General features: G+C 32.7%; 1 protein-coding gene across 1 annotated transcript in view; it reads left to right on the forward strand.

Annotated features, from left to right (window-relative positions):
* The window catches only part of LOC128191991 (uncharacterized), a 32,306-nt gene extending 14,581 nt beyond the window's left edge, over nucleotides 1-17,725 (forward strand). Inside the window, exons 4-9 of the mRNA XM_052864383.1 lie at nucleotides 2,357-2,582; nucleotides 3,693-3,728; nucleotides 14,762-14,797; nucleotides 14,958-15,048; nucleotides 15,370-16,934; nucleotides 17,390-17,725. Coding sequence (XP_052720343.1) covers nucleotides 2,357-2,582; nucleotides 3,693-3,728; nucleotides 14,762-14,797; nucleotides 14,958-15,048; nucleotides 15,370-15,607 — 627 coding nt within the window. The 3' untranslated portion in view covers nucleotides 15,608-16,934; nucleotides 17,390-17,725. The remainder of the gene's footprint in view (nucleotides 1-2,356; nucleotides 2,583-3,692; nucleotides 3,729-14,761; nucleotides 14,798-14,957; nucleotides 15,049-15,369; nucleotides 16,935-17,389) is intronic.

Genomic DNA, 17,725 nt, shown 5'->3' on the forward strand with positions numbered 1-17,725 from the left:
TTTTAATTAGATATTCCCAAGTTAAAGGGCATGGTAACGATTTAAGTCATTTCTTTTATGTCATTGCTTGCTATGCTTTAGTAATGCATTTAGTGACAGTCGTAAGGTTATAAGCAAGATACATGGCTTATAATTCTTAGTTATGTTAACATAGCTCAAGCCATGTTTTGATCCTTTGTTTCTTGTAATTTAGTATTCTTGTAAACGTTATTTGTCAAGCTGATTTTTCTATCTGTGTATTTGTTTGGAACATACATCAACAGTTCTTAGCGTTTGTCACAATCATTTGAGTCTACAGTTGGAATTTTCTTATTAACAGTGAACATGTAAATAAAACATGAAATTGAATTTAATTATTAAAAAAAAAAATTTTGAATTATGTGTCTCGCTTATAACTCGATGACTGACAATCAAATCGTAACTGACTGTAAGAGATGTTTTACTGAGGCATCTATACTTATAAATTAAAATATTTTGCAAATACACTACGAAATGTCTGCACCAGAGTAAATGCTTACACTTTTCGTATTTCATCACTTGTGCGTTGCTGTCCGTAGGCTATAATTAAAATATACCTTTAAGTTATAAGGAATTGTTGAGAAATAAATTAACCGTCTATCATGATCATTTTCGATAGTAAGTTGGTTGACAAGCTTTGGCGGATGCAAGTCAGTGGGAATTTGCATCAAAGTGTATGCTTGCAATCAAATTATATCGAATGATTCCGTAAATGTTAATTCAGTGAAAATATTTAGTGTGAACTTAATTAGGGTGCACATAAGAATAAAAATGCGACAAATGTTTAAAAAACAAAATGAGCCAATTCGTTTCTTGAATGCGCGATTATAGTTTTGATGGATATGACTTTTCAGAACGGGATAACCAAGAACGCAGGTTGACTAATTAACGTCATGGCGAAAATTGTGGGGCGAGATAAGCACATTTGGTCTAACAACTTTGGTTTAAGATATTTAAAACGATATAATTATATTCTATCGATTTTAAAATAATTCTATGCCACTACTGAGTTGTAGGAGACCTTACATGTATGCATTTATGTGTGAACTATGAACAGATTGTTTTAATAACTCTACGTCTACTGCAGAAAACCAAACCGGATAGTTGCATTTTGGGATGTAGTGACAGTATTTTATCTTACATTCTTATTTTTGACAGTTATAAAAAATATATTGAAATTTGGCCTAAGGAACAAAATAAAGATTAAAAATACGACGCACTAATTTGAAATAATATACAAAAATTTTGTATTTTTTTTTTAAGTCCGCTGCAACAAAGAAATTTGTATACACATGAAGCGTTGTCTCATATTAATGCATTAAGTTGCAATACTTTTCATCACTATAGGTTAGCTATTAGAATTATATAATCTAGTTGTGAACATTGAAAACGGATACATTTTGACAAAAAGTCACTTTAAAAACGGACCCGAAGCATAATTTTTTGTAAAAACAATGGTATTATGCATAATATCGTTTTGATAAAGAAATATGAAATCCATAATTGTTTGCTTATATCAAGGAGATACAGCTATTGAAAATAGCGAGCTGAATATATTGTAAATGTACCATATACCTTATCATCGGGTTTAAAAAAAAATAGCGGAATAATATTTAGTGGATTTATGCTTACAATTGACTAGTTTACCATTTATTTCGGCGGATAATTTTATGCATTTTTTTCTCGTTATCAAAGCTATACTTTCATTGTATGTTTACAGCTGAGAAGTCAAACAAAACTCCTAGTTGTCATCACAAGGCCGTGAAATTCGAAGCCCCGTCCTGACTAGACACTCTTGAATATTATTTACAGAAATATATAAATAGAAGATAATATTGATTTATGTGTATGTGTTTTACAATCAATTTCGATTTTATTGTTAGTGAGGAAATCAATAACCAGACAAGTATCTGCACCTTGTTTGATAATGAATGGCATGTCTCCTAACGCAACACAAATTAACAAACCGTGTCAAGGAGTTTAATTAAACAACCGAAGTAAGAAAAATGAAATGATGTATAAATAATCAACATCTTATTTATAGTATGTTCTGGATCCGAGAAATAGTAAGCCGATGGCATTGTATGCATTTGTTTCAAATATTTTTAATGCTCTTTGTTCCCCTTTGATTGTTTTATCTCCACTGATCCGTGTAAAAAAATTCAATAATATACCCCTTTTCTTGCTTGATTTTATATGCACGATTATACATGTATGTCTGAAAATTTGCTTCTATGTCTACTATGTATATATGTTTCTTTTGTACCAAAATGTTTGAATATTAATTCTTCTTGGGACTGATAAAGTATAATGTATCATCTGGGGAGTTTTTTTTCAGACTATTAGATGGTGTACCCAAAAAACCAATGAAATGATGTTCACAGGATTGGCTCAAACCCCGATCCACTCCGAGGCTTCTCTATCAGGATGTCAGTACACACGGTCCAGTACCATCACATACACTCTCACCAAAAAAGACACCTTCACGCAGTTCTTGTGCGAGTCTGGAGATACCGGTTTGTGTGGGACGGGGACTGCCATACAATATGTCAACATCACTATAGGTTAGCTATTAGAATTATTTTATTAAAGATTCATAATTTCGTTGAATGTTATTCATTTTGGTCTGTTTTAATTCATTATGACTAAAATAGCAATTAAAAAGTAGACGTAGGATTAGGTGCCATGTAGAGTGAGCATCCTGTACTGACCGGTCACACCCGTTGTGTGCTATTTGTTTTAGTCGGGAAAACGGAATAATCCGTCCACAATCAGATTTTCAATTATGGTTTAACAATAAGTAATTGTATTTGCTGACAAGGTCCTTGTATCGACAATAGAACTTATAAAAGAACGATTTCAATCGACACCGTTGATAGTCCTGTTTTATTAAGTTATTTGTCAGTGACCTTTCTCGCCTTCATTTCATTCTTCTGTTCATTGAAGTTATATTATCTATCACCATGGAGGAATTTTGTGCTGAATTGAGGATATATTGCAGGGTGTAGTGAGCCACCTCTAACGCTGTTCTATCTCATTGTTTTATCATAACGCATGTTGCAGGTTTCAATGACTTTTTTGTAATAAACTTAGTGTCTTTGTTAGCTAGACATTCGTTATCATATTCTCAAACATCTCACTACCATAGTCATCAATTCAATCTAACTATAAGTAGTTTTTGAACATTCTTGCTGGTATGTTAAAACCCCCCAGTATTTACTAAATTTCATAAACGTCATACATGCTTTTCTAGTTCGAAACTAATTAAATTTTGTCATTTTGCATAATTTGTTAGATGAGTATTTTTGCAATCTTATTTATGAACAAAAACGCTGCGTTATCTCAAAAGAGTTTTCTTATACTTTAGACTTATGTCTATTTATGTCTACTTGTACTCTTTAGCGGATTGTTTTACTGATTTGTAATTGTATAATCTCGATCTACCTCTAAAGTATAAATATGCTGAAATCAATCAAACTACTTATGTATTGCTACGATCCTTGTTTAGGGAAATCATTGACACCAAACAATTGACACATAAATACCTCATTAGATATCTCCGGTATTATTTTGTATTTGTTTACGACTATAATGTTTATCTATAATTTGTAGCAAACTATACCATTGTAGAACTGTATCTTATAAAAACATTTCCGATTTCCTCTCTTGTACAGAAGAATCCGGAACCACGAAAACTCATACAGCAGATGGTAAGCATAAATTCTATTAGTCAAGTAGAAAATACAAATCTACAATGATATTTATTTAATGATGACTTAACACGAGACTGTTAATAATGTTTTATCAACTTGTTTGTCAGTAGCTTGTCTCGTTTAAGTAGGAATTGTCGCGATTTTGGTAAGAAATTATTTTTCTAAAGCTACTGTTTACAATGCTTCAGTATGGTATTTTTAATAGGCAAGCAAAAGAATTTGAGCATCATTTGTTGGGTTATAAGCGAGTTACAGAGCTTACAATTCTTTTTGCTATGTGTTCTCCATGGGCTTTTCTATGTCGGAAGTAAAACGTCCAGCAATTTTACATTTTTTATTAAGCCAATATAGCAGGAATGATTAAGGGTAACAACTGAAATTTAACAATATATAAACATTCTTACTATACCTAATATAATTTTTTTTAAATTTAAAAATTTACACTTGATATACCCTTTCATACAGACTTGCCAAAACTTTCGAATTGGGTTTTAAATGAATAATCAGAAAAACATACATTGTTGCGCCTATGCACGACGAAAATATGAATGATGAAGCGTCCCCCAAGGCTGTTGAAAATATCCAGACGCACGGGAAAACCCCCCAGAACACCGGATGTAATTAACATTGTCTAAATTCAGGACCCAATACCAACCGGTGTCGTATAATTTAAGGTCTGCCCCGTAAAATGGTCCGGGGCGGACCCATAATGTTAACATTTAGGGTCCGCCTTTGCTCTAAAAGGGTCCGGCCCGTATAAGAAAAGGTCCGCCTAACATTAAAGGTCCGGGGTATATATATATATATATATATATATATATATATATATATATATATATATATATATATATATATATATATATATATAACCTGCGCATAAAAGATCCTCATTTCATATGTAATGGTGGGGGGGGGGGGGGGCATTAATCGTTTATTTTCCGTTAACTTTTAGATATTTAAAATGGAACATGTTCTGTACATGACTTCAATTAAAAGAATTTCTATCCAAAAAAAAGTCAACTACACCGACGGTTAAGACCAAAGGGGGGGGGGGGGGGGGGTCTTGTCCTTATGCACCTGTGGAAAATATTTGTGTGAAAAAGGCAAATGTTCACAATCCGGTAAAATGTTTCTCTAGATTCCTGCCTGCTTCCCCCACATATAGCATTCATTATTTTTTCCACAAATATCGTATCAACATCATGCCATGTATTTCTTATTGCCATTAGATGAAAATCGATATCGTCAGACATCAAGGACAAACCTACCTTAATATTTTAAGAATATTTCAACGAAACGGACAATCGTTTGCAACGAATTTCATGCGTTTGTCACATTTTTTTAAAAATTTACTCAATTTAAATATGTTTTACTACTTCTCTTACTTAACATTACACTAATTTTACGGTATTTTAAAGGACACATTGCATAGAAATATACATGTACATGTATCGGGTCTCGCCCCTTTAACTGAAATATTTTACGATGAAAATTATTTATATAGATATTATTATAGTTAAAGTGTAACTACTCTGAGTACATTTTAAAAAATAAAACATACACTGATGTCAGTTTCATGTCCACTCTAACATTAAGAAGTTCAAATGAAAAATATCACAACAAGAATCTATAACAAACTCACTACATTCATGCATAACTATGCAGTTCTTTTAACGGGGCGGATTCTTTCTTGAACCATGAGAATGGGTCCTACCTCTGAAATAAAAGGTCATCGAGTCAAAATACTGAGAATTTTTTGCAAACAGCATTTCAATGGGGTAGACCTTTTCTAAATGAGCCATAATATTACATCTAGGTCCTATCCCTAAATTAAAAAAAACATTGGGGTCAATCAAAGCAAGTATCAATATGAATATTAATTTTCTGCATTAGGTATTTCAACAGGTGGACTGAGCCATAATATTAGTTCCTAGCCTTAAATTAAAAGATCATAATGATAAATCAAAACAAGTATTTATATGAATATTTATATTTGATTATATGAATATTAATTCTCTGAATTCAGTATTTCAACTGGGCGGACCATTTCTTGAACTATAATATTGGGTCCTACCCACTGAAACAAAAGATCATCATTAAATTAGAGTCAATACAAGTGTCAACTTGATAAAATATTTTCCTATATAACAATGATACCATTGCTGCATCGAGGGATATGTAACTAGGCACTTTACCAACATGGAAGTCAGAAACAGAGAGAGAGAGAGAGAGAGAGAGAGAGAGAGAGAGAGAGTTATTAATCTATACCAATGCAAGACTGCTACTCTAGACACTATCCATTTGATACAGACGTCAATATTTTACTCCATGAGATACATATTTTTCTTAAATCAACAAGGATATTGTTTTTTAGGCAATTTACAAATTTATTTCGGCATTAACGCGCTTTGTGATATAGCAATTTTATCACAAATCATATAGTTCATGTATGTGTATAGACTTTTTTTGTATGTAGAATCTCTCTCTTAGTCATTTCGATCTAATATCTTATATCTTGTATGCCCTTTGGGCCCAAAAATTGGAAATAAACTATTATTATTATTATACCTTGCATACGCATGTAGTTTTTTTCTTCCTCAATGCAATTTTTGTAAGTATGCTGTAAGTTCAGCCTATAATTCTTCATAAATGTGCTTACATAGAAATCCTAACATGGACATATCAGAAATTTGAAATTCGCAAACATTATTGATGGAAACAGATTTACTAGTGTTAACTTGTTTCCAAATCCTTGCTTAATTACATGTATGCGTCATTATGTACATATAAAGGTATTGTACGTTTGATTAAAGAAAAAGGGAATAATGAGGTGATCAAATACTGTCGGAAATAACACTTACGCTTTTTAAACTATGTTGCATGCGCATTAGAGAGAGAGAGAGAGAGAGAGAGAGAGAGAGAGAGATTATTTAAACATTATCACCTTTATTACGTTTTCAAACAATTTACCTGCATGTAGTCAATTAAAAAATGCTTTTTAATTATAGGTACACGTATCATATGATTAATTTCTTTTGTCTTTTCAAACCCTTATATTTACCATAGCTACTTATACACTATATTGTCAATGTATACCCTCTGTTACGGTAATCCACTTGTGCGACCTTTTATTATTTATCTTAAACTTGTGATAAATCTACCTAGAGACGTATAAGTTATTAGTTTATTATCATAAGTTTCTGATCTACTGAAAATTAAACAAAGCACAAGCTAAAAAGACAATCTTGGTTGCGTTAGAGCACTACAGCGGAGACATTTTTTCTCTCTCAGTTAAGGTGTGTATTCTGATTAGCACAGGTGTGAATGCCTGCAGGGCTTCTTTAACCCGTGTTTACCCTCTGCTAAAACATATTCACCGAAAGAGATTTAAAAACAAAGGGACTAAGTGGTGTGTACAAATTATTGTCAAAATACTCCTGGTTTTCTTTTTTTCAGATTCTTAAACAATTGGTCAAAATCTATTCTGCTATGAATATTTGACATTCCACAAAGTAAATAAATACGCAAATGGTCGACTGGATTATGTAAACAAAGAAATATTTAAAATACAAGTACACGAGCAAAAAGAATAATTACTTTAAGAGAAATTTTAACAAGTGACTACGGGTAGGACCTTTTCTTATAGGGGAAAGCCGGTGTAATGAAGAATAATGACCCCCGTAGAATAATGACCTGGGGTCATTTTTCGACGTAGAAGAATGACCCCCCGGTCATTATTCTACGCAGAAAAATGACCCCCCGGTCATTATTCTACGTAGAAAAATGACCCTTTTGCCTGAAGAATAAGTGTCATTTTCATAAAAATGAGCACACTCCACATGAAGAAATGTGACCCCTGTAGAATAATGACCCCCTTGTAGAATAAAGTTTTTCAGTATATTTTTTTATTATTTGTGAAATAGTCTTTACACTATTTTAATTTTTACTTCTGCAGTTTACAGAAAGTAACAGAAATTATAATTCATATTCAGATACAGTAAAACACGCTTATAACGAAGTCCCAGGGACGGGCAATTTTACTTCGTTAAAAGCGTGATTCGTTATATCTGTCAAGTTAACAACATGAAATAAAGTCATGGGGAATGAAATTCACTTCGCTGTAAGCGTCAATTCATTATAGGCGTGTTCGCTATAACCGTGTTTTACTGTAAACTTAAAGTGAAAGAAGAGGTACATCGTAGAAAATAAAAATCCTTCTGTTATAACAAAACATTGACGTATTGCATCGGGGTATGGTTGTCACCTATACGGGCATGGTCACGATTTTAGTCAAAAATTATTTTTCCGATTTTAATGTTCACAATGCTTCAAAAAGGCATTTTTAATAGGCAAGCAAGATTTGAGTGTCATTCGTTGAGCTATAAGCAAGTTACAGAGCTTGCAATTTTTTGCTACGTAAACAAAGTTTTTGTTTACATTTTGAATGTTGAAGTGAAAATTCCAATTTTAGACCTTATGAATGTGTTAAACGTAAGGAACTGTTTATTTATGCTTAAAATGAATAAGAAGATAGACAAATCAGCTTGAAACAGATTTTTACTGGTATATTGAACCTAAGTAAACTACAACAGGGAACGACGCTTGTTTACATGACAAAGAATTGTGAGCCCTGTATCTTGCTTATAACTTTACAACTGACCCTCAAATTTCATTTGATCAGTAGAAATGCTTTCCTTAAGCATTGTAAATAATGAAAACAGAAAAATAGAATTTGACCAAAATCGTGACCATGCCCCTCTAACAATTACATTCACATATATCTATGGTGCTCCGATAGGGCCACTTCGACCTTAGGGCGAAGTTGCAAAGGCGATAGTGCGAAGGCGAAGGGGCAAAAGTGCGAAGATGCGACGACGAAGCGCGAAGATATGATGCCTAAAGTGCGAAGGCGAAGGAGCAATACTACTATCGCTCCTTCCCAACTTCGCACTCTGGCCTTCGCATCTTCCCACTTTCGCCTTCGTCTTTTTTGATTGCATTCAGCAAGTCTCGGTCGATTACATAGAATTTAATTCAGGCACCGTACTCGCCAAGGTTTTTCGATTAATTCAGGCTATCATTGGTTAGCATGCGCTAGGCCATCGCGCTTACTTTGAATGTTTATATAAATTTTTATGTGTACATGTGACATAAATGTTTACTAGTGCTGGCTATGCAGAATCATTATCTACTCCACACAAAATTTAATGTCCACCATATTGTGTACATATGCACTTCCAGACTCCTGTCACTTACCAGCCGTCTGTTTACCGTGGACCAAACACAGTAACATTCTAATTTCATTATGCGACACTCTTTGCTCATGCATGGATCTAAAGGGGGAGAGGGGGTCCGCCCCCCCCCCCCCCCGGAAAATTCAATATTAATAATTTCACGCAGTAAAAGGGAAGAGGGGGTCCGGACCCTATCCCCTTGGATAATTTAATTTTATTAATTTTATAAAAATAAAATTTCCAAAATATTCCTCGGAAGCCTTAAACGATAGAGAGCTCCGGAATTATAAAACATAGGTAATCACAGATTAAAAAAAACTCACCGAGACGAGGCATCACCTTTATGCGGCATCACCTTTATGAGACCACCATTATCATATTATATGAAAACCATCTTTTATGATCTTAGATATTCATGGACTCTGTTTTGACACAATATCGTACATCATCTGTTAAAAAATTGTACGACAATCATATGATCATATGTTTATCAATACAATAATATAAAATTAAAAATTGCATCCTATCATACTTACAATATATATCATATAATACCATAAAATACCGAACAAAAATTGTAAGATATGATATTGTAACGTTTGATATGACTTGTATTGTGTTCTAGATTATTTAATTTGATCTAATAATACAATATCATAAAACATAATACAATATAGTATTATATGAAACAATATCATATTGCAATAATACATCAAAACATTGAAACAAATGTTATTATATTGTATAATATAGTATGATATTGTATTGTATGATACTGTATCATATTTGATAAATAATATGATATTGCATTATATGATACATAATAATTTGATACAACATTGTACAACAATAATATCAAATGATACAATATAATGGGATAAAATAAAATTTTAAAATACAATTATATTATGCATATTGTATCATATGATACAATAATATATATTACATCATAAAATACAAGTTCATGTGATATTATTATATATCATATAAACCAATGTCATATAATACAATATCGTATGATACGATATTTAATAATATTACAATATCATATATACAAATTCATTTGATATAATTCTATATTAAAGAAACCAATATCATTTTATACAATACTGTATGATACAATATCATAGAATATTAAACATTATATCATAGGATGCAATATTATTTATTTCAAAATCATATGTAATAGTATAATGTGATTGAATAATTCATTTATAATACAATATAATATTGTACAAAATTGTATCATTATATACAATACTATACATAACAATATTATTATACAATATCATATCATAAAATATAAAAAAATGATACAATATTATATCGTATCATATAATTTTTTACAATATAATATATGGTATTTTATTGTATCCTATTAAACAATAGTGTTTTATATTATACAATACTATATCATAGGAATCATGATATATCATTTAACAACAACTACATCTATCTATCAAGCAGGTTTGAGTGAGGTAGGAGATTTCTTTAGCATCCTTAGCATCAGGCTCTGCATCTGAATCAACCTTTGCGTTTCATTTATAATATAGTTAAATCAACTATGCAAGCTATCATCTATAAAACATGTGACCTGTTCCAAAAAACTAAACCTCATCAAGCATCATAAACCTATGGCTCAGATTCAGCAACCAAGCCTGTCAGGTGCATCAGTATTATAAGACACACCATCCATTCAGGTTAGGTGAAGTTAGCAAGTTTGGTGAAGATAGGATAAGTAAAGCTTAGATACAGGACCTGCAACAAAAACTTTAACCAGCTCCGGACGCCGACGCCGGGGGTATAGCATAAGCTCACATTGACTTCGTCTCGGTGAGCTAAAAAGGCGAAAGCGCGAAGATTCGAAGGCGAGAGTGCGAAATTGCAAAGGCGAAGAAGTAGTATCACTTCTTCGCCTTCGCAACTTGGCACTTTTGTCTTTGCATCTTCGCGCTTCGCCATCGCATCTTCTATATTCTTCATATTGTTCATGAATTATACTCGCATTGAGGATTTCCACTATTACACACTGCTGGGTATGCAAGGGCATCATTACTTTATTGTCGGCATACTTTAGTAAGTTTAGTTAATATCAAGATGATTAATGCATCAATAGTTTGTATGAGCATTGGAACCTTTGCATACGATAAAGATCGTGTAATCAAAATCAAGGGGGATATAACATGGGCCCTAACCTCTTATCAACGCTTTTAGAAACAATCTTTTCTTATTATAATCGATCAGTGTTTATTATCTATTAAGAGTTATTATAGTCAGGTACTCTTCACATATTTGCTCTAAAAGAATAAAGTCTATTCATGATCACAAATACAACATTACAACAAATGTTTAGAATATTGATGTTCATGTATAACGTAGAAGAAAACAAAACTAACGCAAACTGATTTTCTAAAAATCACTTTCCTCAAGAAATGTAAATAAGAAGTATTCATATTCCTACGTTACCTGCCCCCTTAGTCTTTTTCCATAAAGATATATACATGTATCATTCTAAGATCGACAATTCATTCACCAATGAATATTGCTTATATTATTACAACAATTATTCTTTCATGATTATTGTTCGTTAATTATCAGACAATATCCTCATTGTGTATGAATCTTTCTTTAATTGCGTCATTTCCCGCCGTATGTCGACGAGAGAAGTGACGTAACTGTTAAGAATCAATTTGTGGCAATGTAAGAGTGTTTTGTGTGTGCTTGCTATGGATATGAAAAAATATATACAGCGATTTATTTACAAATTCGGTGTTTATATCTTCAAAATCAGTTGAACAGAGTGAAAAATTAAGTAATTTCAAAGTCATATCTTGGATACGGGGTAACCAATTTTTATTCATGTTTACGGGGGGGGGGTCATTTTTCTATGGGGGTCATTTTTCTTCATGTTTAACATGAAGAAAAATAACCCCTGGGTCTTTTTTCTTCAGAAAAATCCTATTATTCTTCAGCTAGGGGGGATCATTATTCTACATCGGAAAATGACCCCCGGTCATTATTCTACGGGGGTCATTATTCTTCATTACACCAGACCTTGAATGTTAACATTAAGTTAAAGGTCTGGCCGGACCATTTTACGGGGCGGACCATAAATTATACGACACCGGCACCGTAAATTCCGGTGGCGTTACACAAAATAAACAAAGCTTTTGTTTACATTCTAAATGTTGAAGTTAAAAAACGTAGACCTAAACTGTATGTCTATTTATACTTCAAATGAATAAAAAGAACAAGACAACGCCTCATTAATATCTTAGAACAGCTGTGGAACTGCGCAGCTACACACTTATTTTGAAATTTTAAAAATCATAAAAATATGAATGGGGTTCATTGGTTTCTACTCTACAAAATAACTAATACAATGAATTACCGGTATGTCATTTCGCGTAACTTGTTGGATGAGTATTTTTGCAATCTTTTATATGTACAAAAGATATTGCATCATCCCAGCAATGTACTTTCTTTAAACTTAACTTTTTTTGTACTTTTTAGCGGGTTATGTAATTTTCATTTGTGTAATTTGAATGATTTACTTAACTTTTAATGTTAACAATCAAGTTACAAGTGAGATGAAGAGAACAAGTCGTTGTTATATCAAGAAAGCTCTAATCTTATATTTGATAAACATAATGTAAAGACATTACCTTTTTGACAAAATGAAATGTGATTAACACGATAAATTGATTCAAATTGTTTATAAATGGAATAAACAGTCAGAGAACCGCTTTAGTTTCATCAAATTTATAACAATAGAATAAATATGTATAAACAATAACAAGATTCGGCTTCTGTTTACAAAAAAAAGAATTATTATCTGTTCACCCCCCTAATTTAGTTTACAGACTAAGTACATTTAAATACAAGTGCCAAAATGAAAGTAAGCATGACAATGCGCAGCTATCTAAAACCGATGATTTGCAGACTGATATATTAATCTTTGTAATTAATGATAAATAAATGTAAGAGTAAACTCATCAGGACAGTTGTAAAAATAAAACGTCAACACGGGAAATGAGGCACCGAAGGTTTAGTTATATATAATCTGGATGGCATACTCTAAAACCTGGCCTGGCCTGGCTTGGCCCATTGGCCTTGCCTGGCCTCAAAGTTGGCCTGGCCTCACTTTTGGCCTCAAAATTGGCTTGGCCCCAAATTTTGGCATGGCCTCAAAAATTGGCCTGGCCTCAAATTTGGCCTCTACAAAAATGTTTGGCCTCAAATTTTTTTTTCTATTTTCTTTACATATTTAATGATTTTTATTGATTTTTTATTGATTTATTTTTAATCCATATTAAACATCTTACTTGGTGGCTTTAGTGTCTTATTGTGATAGTCTTTTAAAAAAAATAGGTACAATTGAAAATATAGTACTTACAATGTATATTTATGACCAAAGGTATGTCGAGTAATCCATTCTAATTGATTTTTATTCAGCAGCAATCAGCCTGTTTGAAATTCTTAAGAACTTAAGAATGTGATTTTTGCCCTGCCATTGTATAACCATGGCATGGTTTTGCTATATATTTAGATCAGACTGCTCTTAGGATTGGACAATATCTATGTAACTCATCTTTAACCAATGACGTGTTTGAGAAAAAAATATTGGAAGAAGCCAATATTTGTTCTAACCAACACCAAAGGTCACAAAATGTTTTACTTTGTTCAAAATCTGATAATGACAATTCCCCATTGTTTCCTAAATATACAAGCAACACATGCATAAAACTCTACTCTAACCAGGAGGTGATGATTAATGACCATTGCTGAGTCAAGGTATCGGAGGATGCAATGTTGCAGTTGTTCACAAATGCCATTAATTAAATTAGACCGTGTGAAATGTTAAATGACAGGATAGGCAATGATTCTGACCTCAATGTATTAGATAAGCGACAGAAAAGATTGATATTGCATTTCTGCAGGGGAGGGAAATTTGGGCTTGATCGGTGTTGACAGGTAATGTAAACAAACTGCAGATTTTAAAGTGCATTACACAGTGACAACAATATAATGCTATGAACCAGTTTACAAATGTTTTGGATATCAATCAGGTCTGTCTCTTAAAATGATGTTTAACTTTTAAATGGGAGGGGGAGGGGGTGGCGACTCTTAGTTTTAAAGTAATTCGCTTTGGTAATGGCATAATCTATTCCTTAACAATAGTAATAGCAGTGCTATACATGAATGTCTTAGGAATTTTCTGTGTGTTTAGACATGGATTAAATTAATCAATCTTGAAAAATCGGTCACTTTTCGTATATATTTTTTCATGTGATCATTCTTTAAACATTCTTTAAACATGAAAAAGCACTGAATTTTCAATTTCTAAAAGAAATCAATTAAAATTCAATCTAAATATAAGAAAAGAGGCCAAATTAGGGGCCAGGCCAAAATTTCAGGACAGGCCAAAATTTGGGGCCAGGCCAATTTTGAGGCCAAAAGTGAGGCCAGGCCAACTTTGAGGCCAGGCCAAGCCAGGCCAATGGGGCCAGGCCAGGTTATAGAGTATGCCAATCTGGATATACATTTAAAGTATAAATTATGCTGGCATCAATCAAACTACTAAAGTATTGCTATCACCCTTGTCTAGGGTAATCTCTGACACCAAAATATTGACACTTGACTACCTTTATAAATATCTCCACTAACACTTGTGTATTTATTTACAGCGTCTGATGTTTATTTATCGATGCAAATAATTTTGTAGCAATCTGTGCCATTGTGCGGTGTTGTATCTTGTATAAACCTTTATATCCTTTTTTCTAATTTTTTTTTTAGAAAAAACTGGAACCACCAACACTTGTACAGCAGATGGTAGGTTATATTTCAATTGGTCAAGTACCAGAATTACATCGCCAATATGATATTTATTTGTTTTATCTATAATCTCATTGAGCAGGCATGCATATATTCTCAAAGAAACGTTTAGTTGTGCATTTATATAATGTTTACCTTTTCTTTCCAATTTATCAAGCAAACTCTTCGTTTCTGGTTCCATTCTTTATTGGAATTGCAGTGGGAATAGGTGTCCTTATTTTGGCGATTTTCATTGCAATTATTTTAAGGTAATTGCCATTATATTATTTAATTTAGAAACCAAACAGTTCTCATTTTTGAATATTTATAGTCTTAAGCTTTCATATTCCAACTCAAATCATGTTCATGAAAACGTTTCTTTTAATTGGGCATAGTCATTGCAGTTTGTACTTATTAATACGAATAGGATAAAACTCATATTGTCATTATCATACTTAAATCAAATCGTTTTTAAAATGATAAAATGGTGTTTAACTTTATCAAAATTAAAAAGAAAGAACCAGTTTTTAGATACCTCTTTGAAATTATCAAACTTTGATTCGCGTGAATTGCATTCTTCTCAATTTAAGACGGCATCTGCTTCAACAACAAATGAAACGAACTGTTTGTCAAGAGCAAAATGGTGAAGAACACTACACAAAACCGGTTCCCAAAGAGGATCAACCAAATACCGAGCTGAACACTTACACCGAACTACATACAACGAACCGACAGTTGGAGACAGACCAAGCATGCTCCACCCCAGACCACCCATATACCGCACTAAACGCAATGCAGATGACCCAAACAACCAGTTTACCAAGATGAATGCAATAAAAATGAACCAATCAAGGAGAAACTAAAAAATCAGCAGTTACCCCTTATCTTATTAGGTGTTAATATGTGTGTTTTAGTTCTAGAATATTAATTTTATTTAACCACATCTATATCAAAAATACCCTATTATGTAGTTAAGATTTATTATATTGTTGCATAATCTAGAGATAGACACAACAAAATGGATTAGCTACGTCATAATTGTGACGTATAACAAAATTGATACCTGACCATGGTACAATATTAGATGCATGAACACAAAGTAAAAGAGACAATGCTTTCGAATTACGTAAGAGTTTGTTTCATGATGATTTCTTTGTGACATACAAATGCCCTCGAGCCATATACATGCAATTTTATTGATATACTCTCAATATGTTGTGTTGAAATAGTCCTACATGTAATAATGCATAAATACTTATTAGCCTAATGCATGTATTTTTAGTGTTTGGTTGGATGAAAATATCTTGGTCGTGGGCTCTTGGCTCTTAGGGTTTAATTAGTTATTTTTTATCAATAGTTCGGGGATTGTCTGGAACTAATATAAAAACTTGGTATCGATTGTGTTTTACTGCACGACTCTATTGCAAACTCTTTAACAATGCATGCGCAGAAATGTAATTCATCGTGTTCATTGTATTGCATGTGTAAACATATCGGTACCATTTCGATTATTACTAAAGCAGCATCATTTGATTAAATTTAAATCATCACAATTGTTGTTATGTCTTTTTCCTATAATGATACTAATAAAGTATAGACATCGGGGTTTCTTTTTTTATTTGCCCCCCCCCCTTTTCAGTTTTCTTCAAACAACATTGTTCTAATTTTTGATCATCATTGCCAAGGCAATTGATGAAAAGAACAAGTATACTAGTTGTACTTTACTATATAAGCAAAAACAGATCTTTAAAAGTTGTCTATAGTTTGATTCGCCGCATGTTGTTTTTTGCATGTGAATTTTATTTTGAGAAACTTATTTAACCATCATAATTGACTAAATATAGACAGAATGTGGACGACGATTTTCTTCACACAGTTGGTATGTGTCACAATCAATTGATTTATTCATGATTACTATTTTCCTGTAGGGTACCTCTGATTTTTATTCTATGTTCATATCCTTTTTGGTGCCTCAGATTTTGTCAATTCAGGTATTGGTCAATATTGGACTATTCTCGGACGGTTCTATTTGTTTACTTTGATGCTATAAATACCCAAGTTTTTGGTCAGTGAGCCGGGGTCCATTAGTACGCACTGCAGTAGTAGCACAATGTATAGCTAAACGTATTTTTTACGGTAACCATCTCCATTAGGGGTAAGTTCGCTTTTCCTTATACTTTAGTCTTGTTTGTAATAGTTAAGACTTTAGGTAACTGTTCTAATACGTATTCGATAGTTTTTTCGTGTTAACGTTTTACATACTTGTTTATTTACCGTAGAGTTATGGTGCGTTTGTGTGACAAGCGTGGTTTGCTAGTTTATTTGTGAGTTTATATTTCGTAGTCTTATACGGCGTTATTGGTCATACATTGACTGTTTTGTGATGGTAAGGGGTCTTATACACTTAACTATATTACATGTTAAGAGGTCTTATACGCTTAACTGTGACAGTGTTTGATACGTTAAGGGGTCTGATACACTTAACGGTTTTGTAGAGCGAGTATTGTTCGGGTGATTGTATGGCATGCAGTTACGGTAATTAGGTAATTAAGTATATTGTGACAGTGTAACGTTTAATTGAAAATATTGTTATTTATATATAATTAAAAGGTTCCAGCAAGGCTCCAGCAATGTCCCAGTGATGATTCGGCCATAGTCACCAGTGTTCCGGTATTGAACATCTTACCACCCGTGTAACCTCCTTCGAGTATTCACTTACTACGCTGGAAGCCGGTGGACGGAAGCCGTCATCTTAGGACGTGGTACCGAAGGAGGACACATTGGAGGAACACAGGAGGGACACTGCTGTCCAATATACCACCATAGGAAATTGACGAATCAGATATTAGAAAACATTTTTTTTTGTTAATATTTTGTGTGTGTGTGTGAATGTGTATATTTGTAAATTTATTGATTTTATATATATAGATAAAGATTGTAAATACT

The sequence above is a fragment of the Crassostrea angulata genome, chromosome 7 (genome assembly GCF_025612915.1).
Source record: "Crassostrea angulata isolate pt1a10 chromosome 7, ASM2561291v2, whole genome shotgun sequence".
Lineage (NCBI taxonomy): Eukaryota > Metazoa > Mollusca > Bivalvia > Ostreida > Ostreidae > Magallana > Magallana angulata.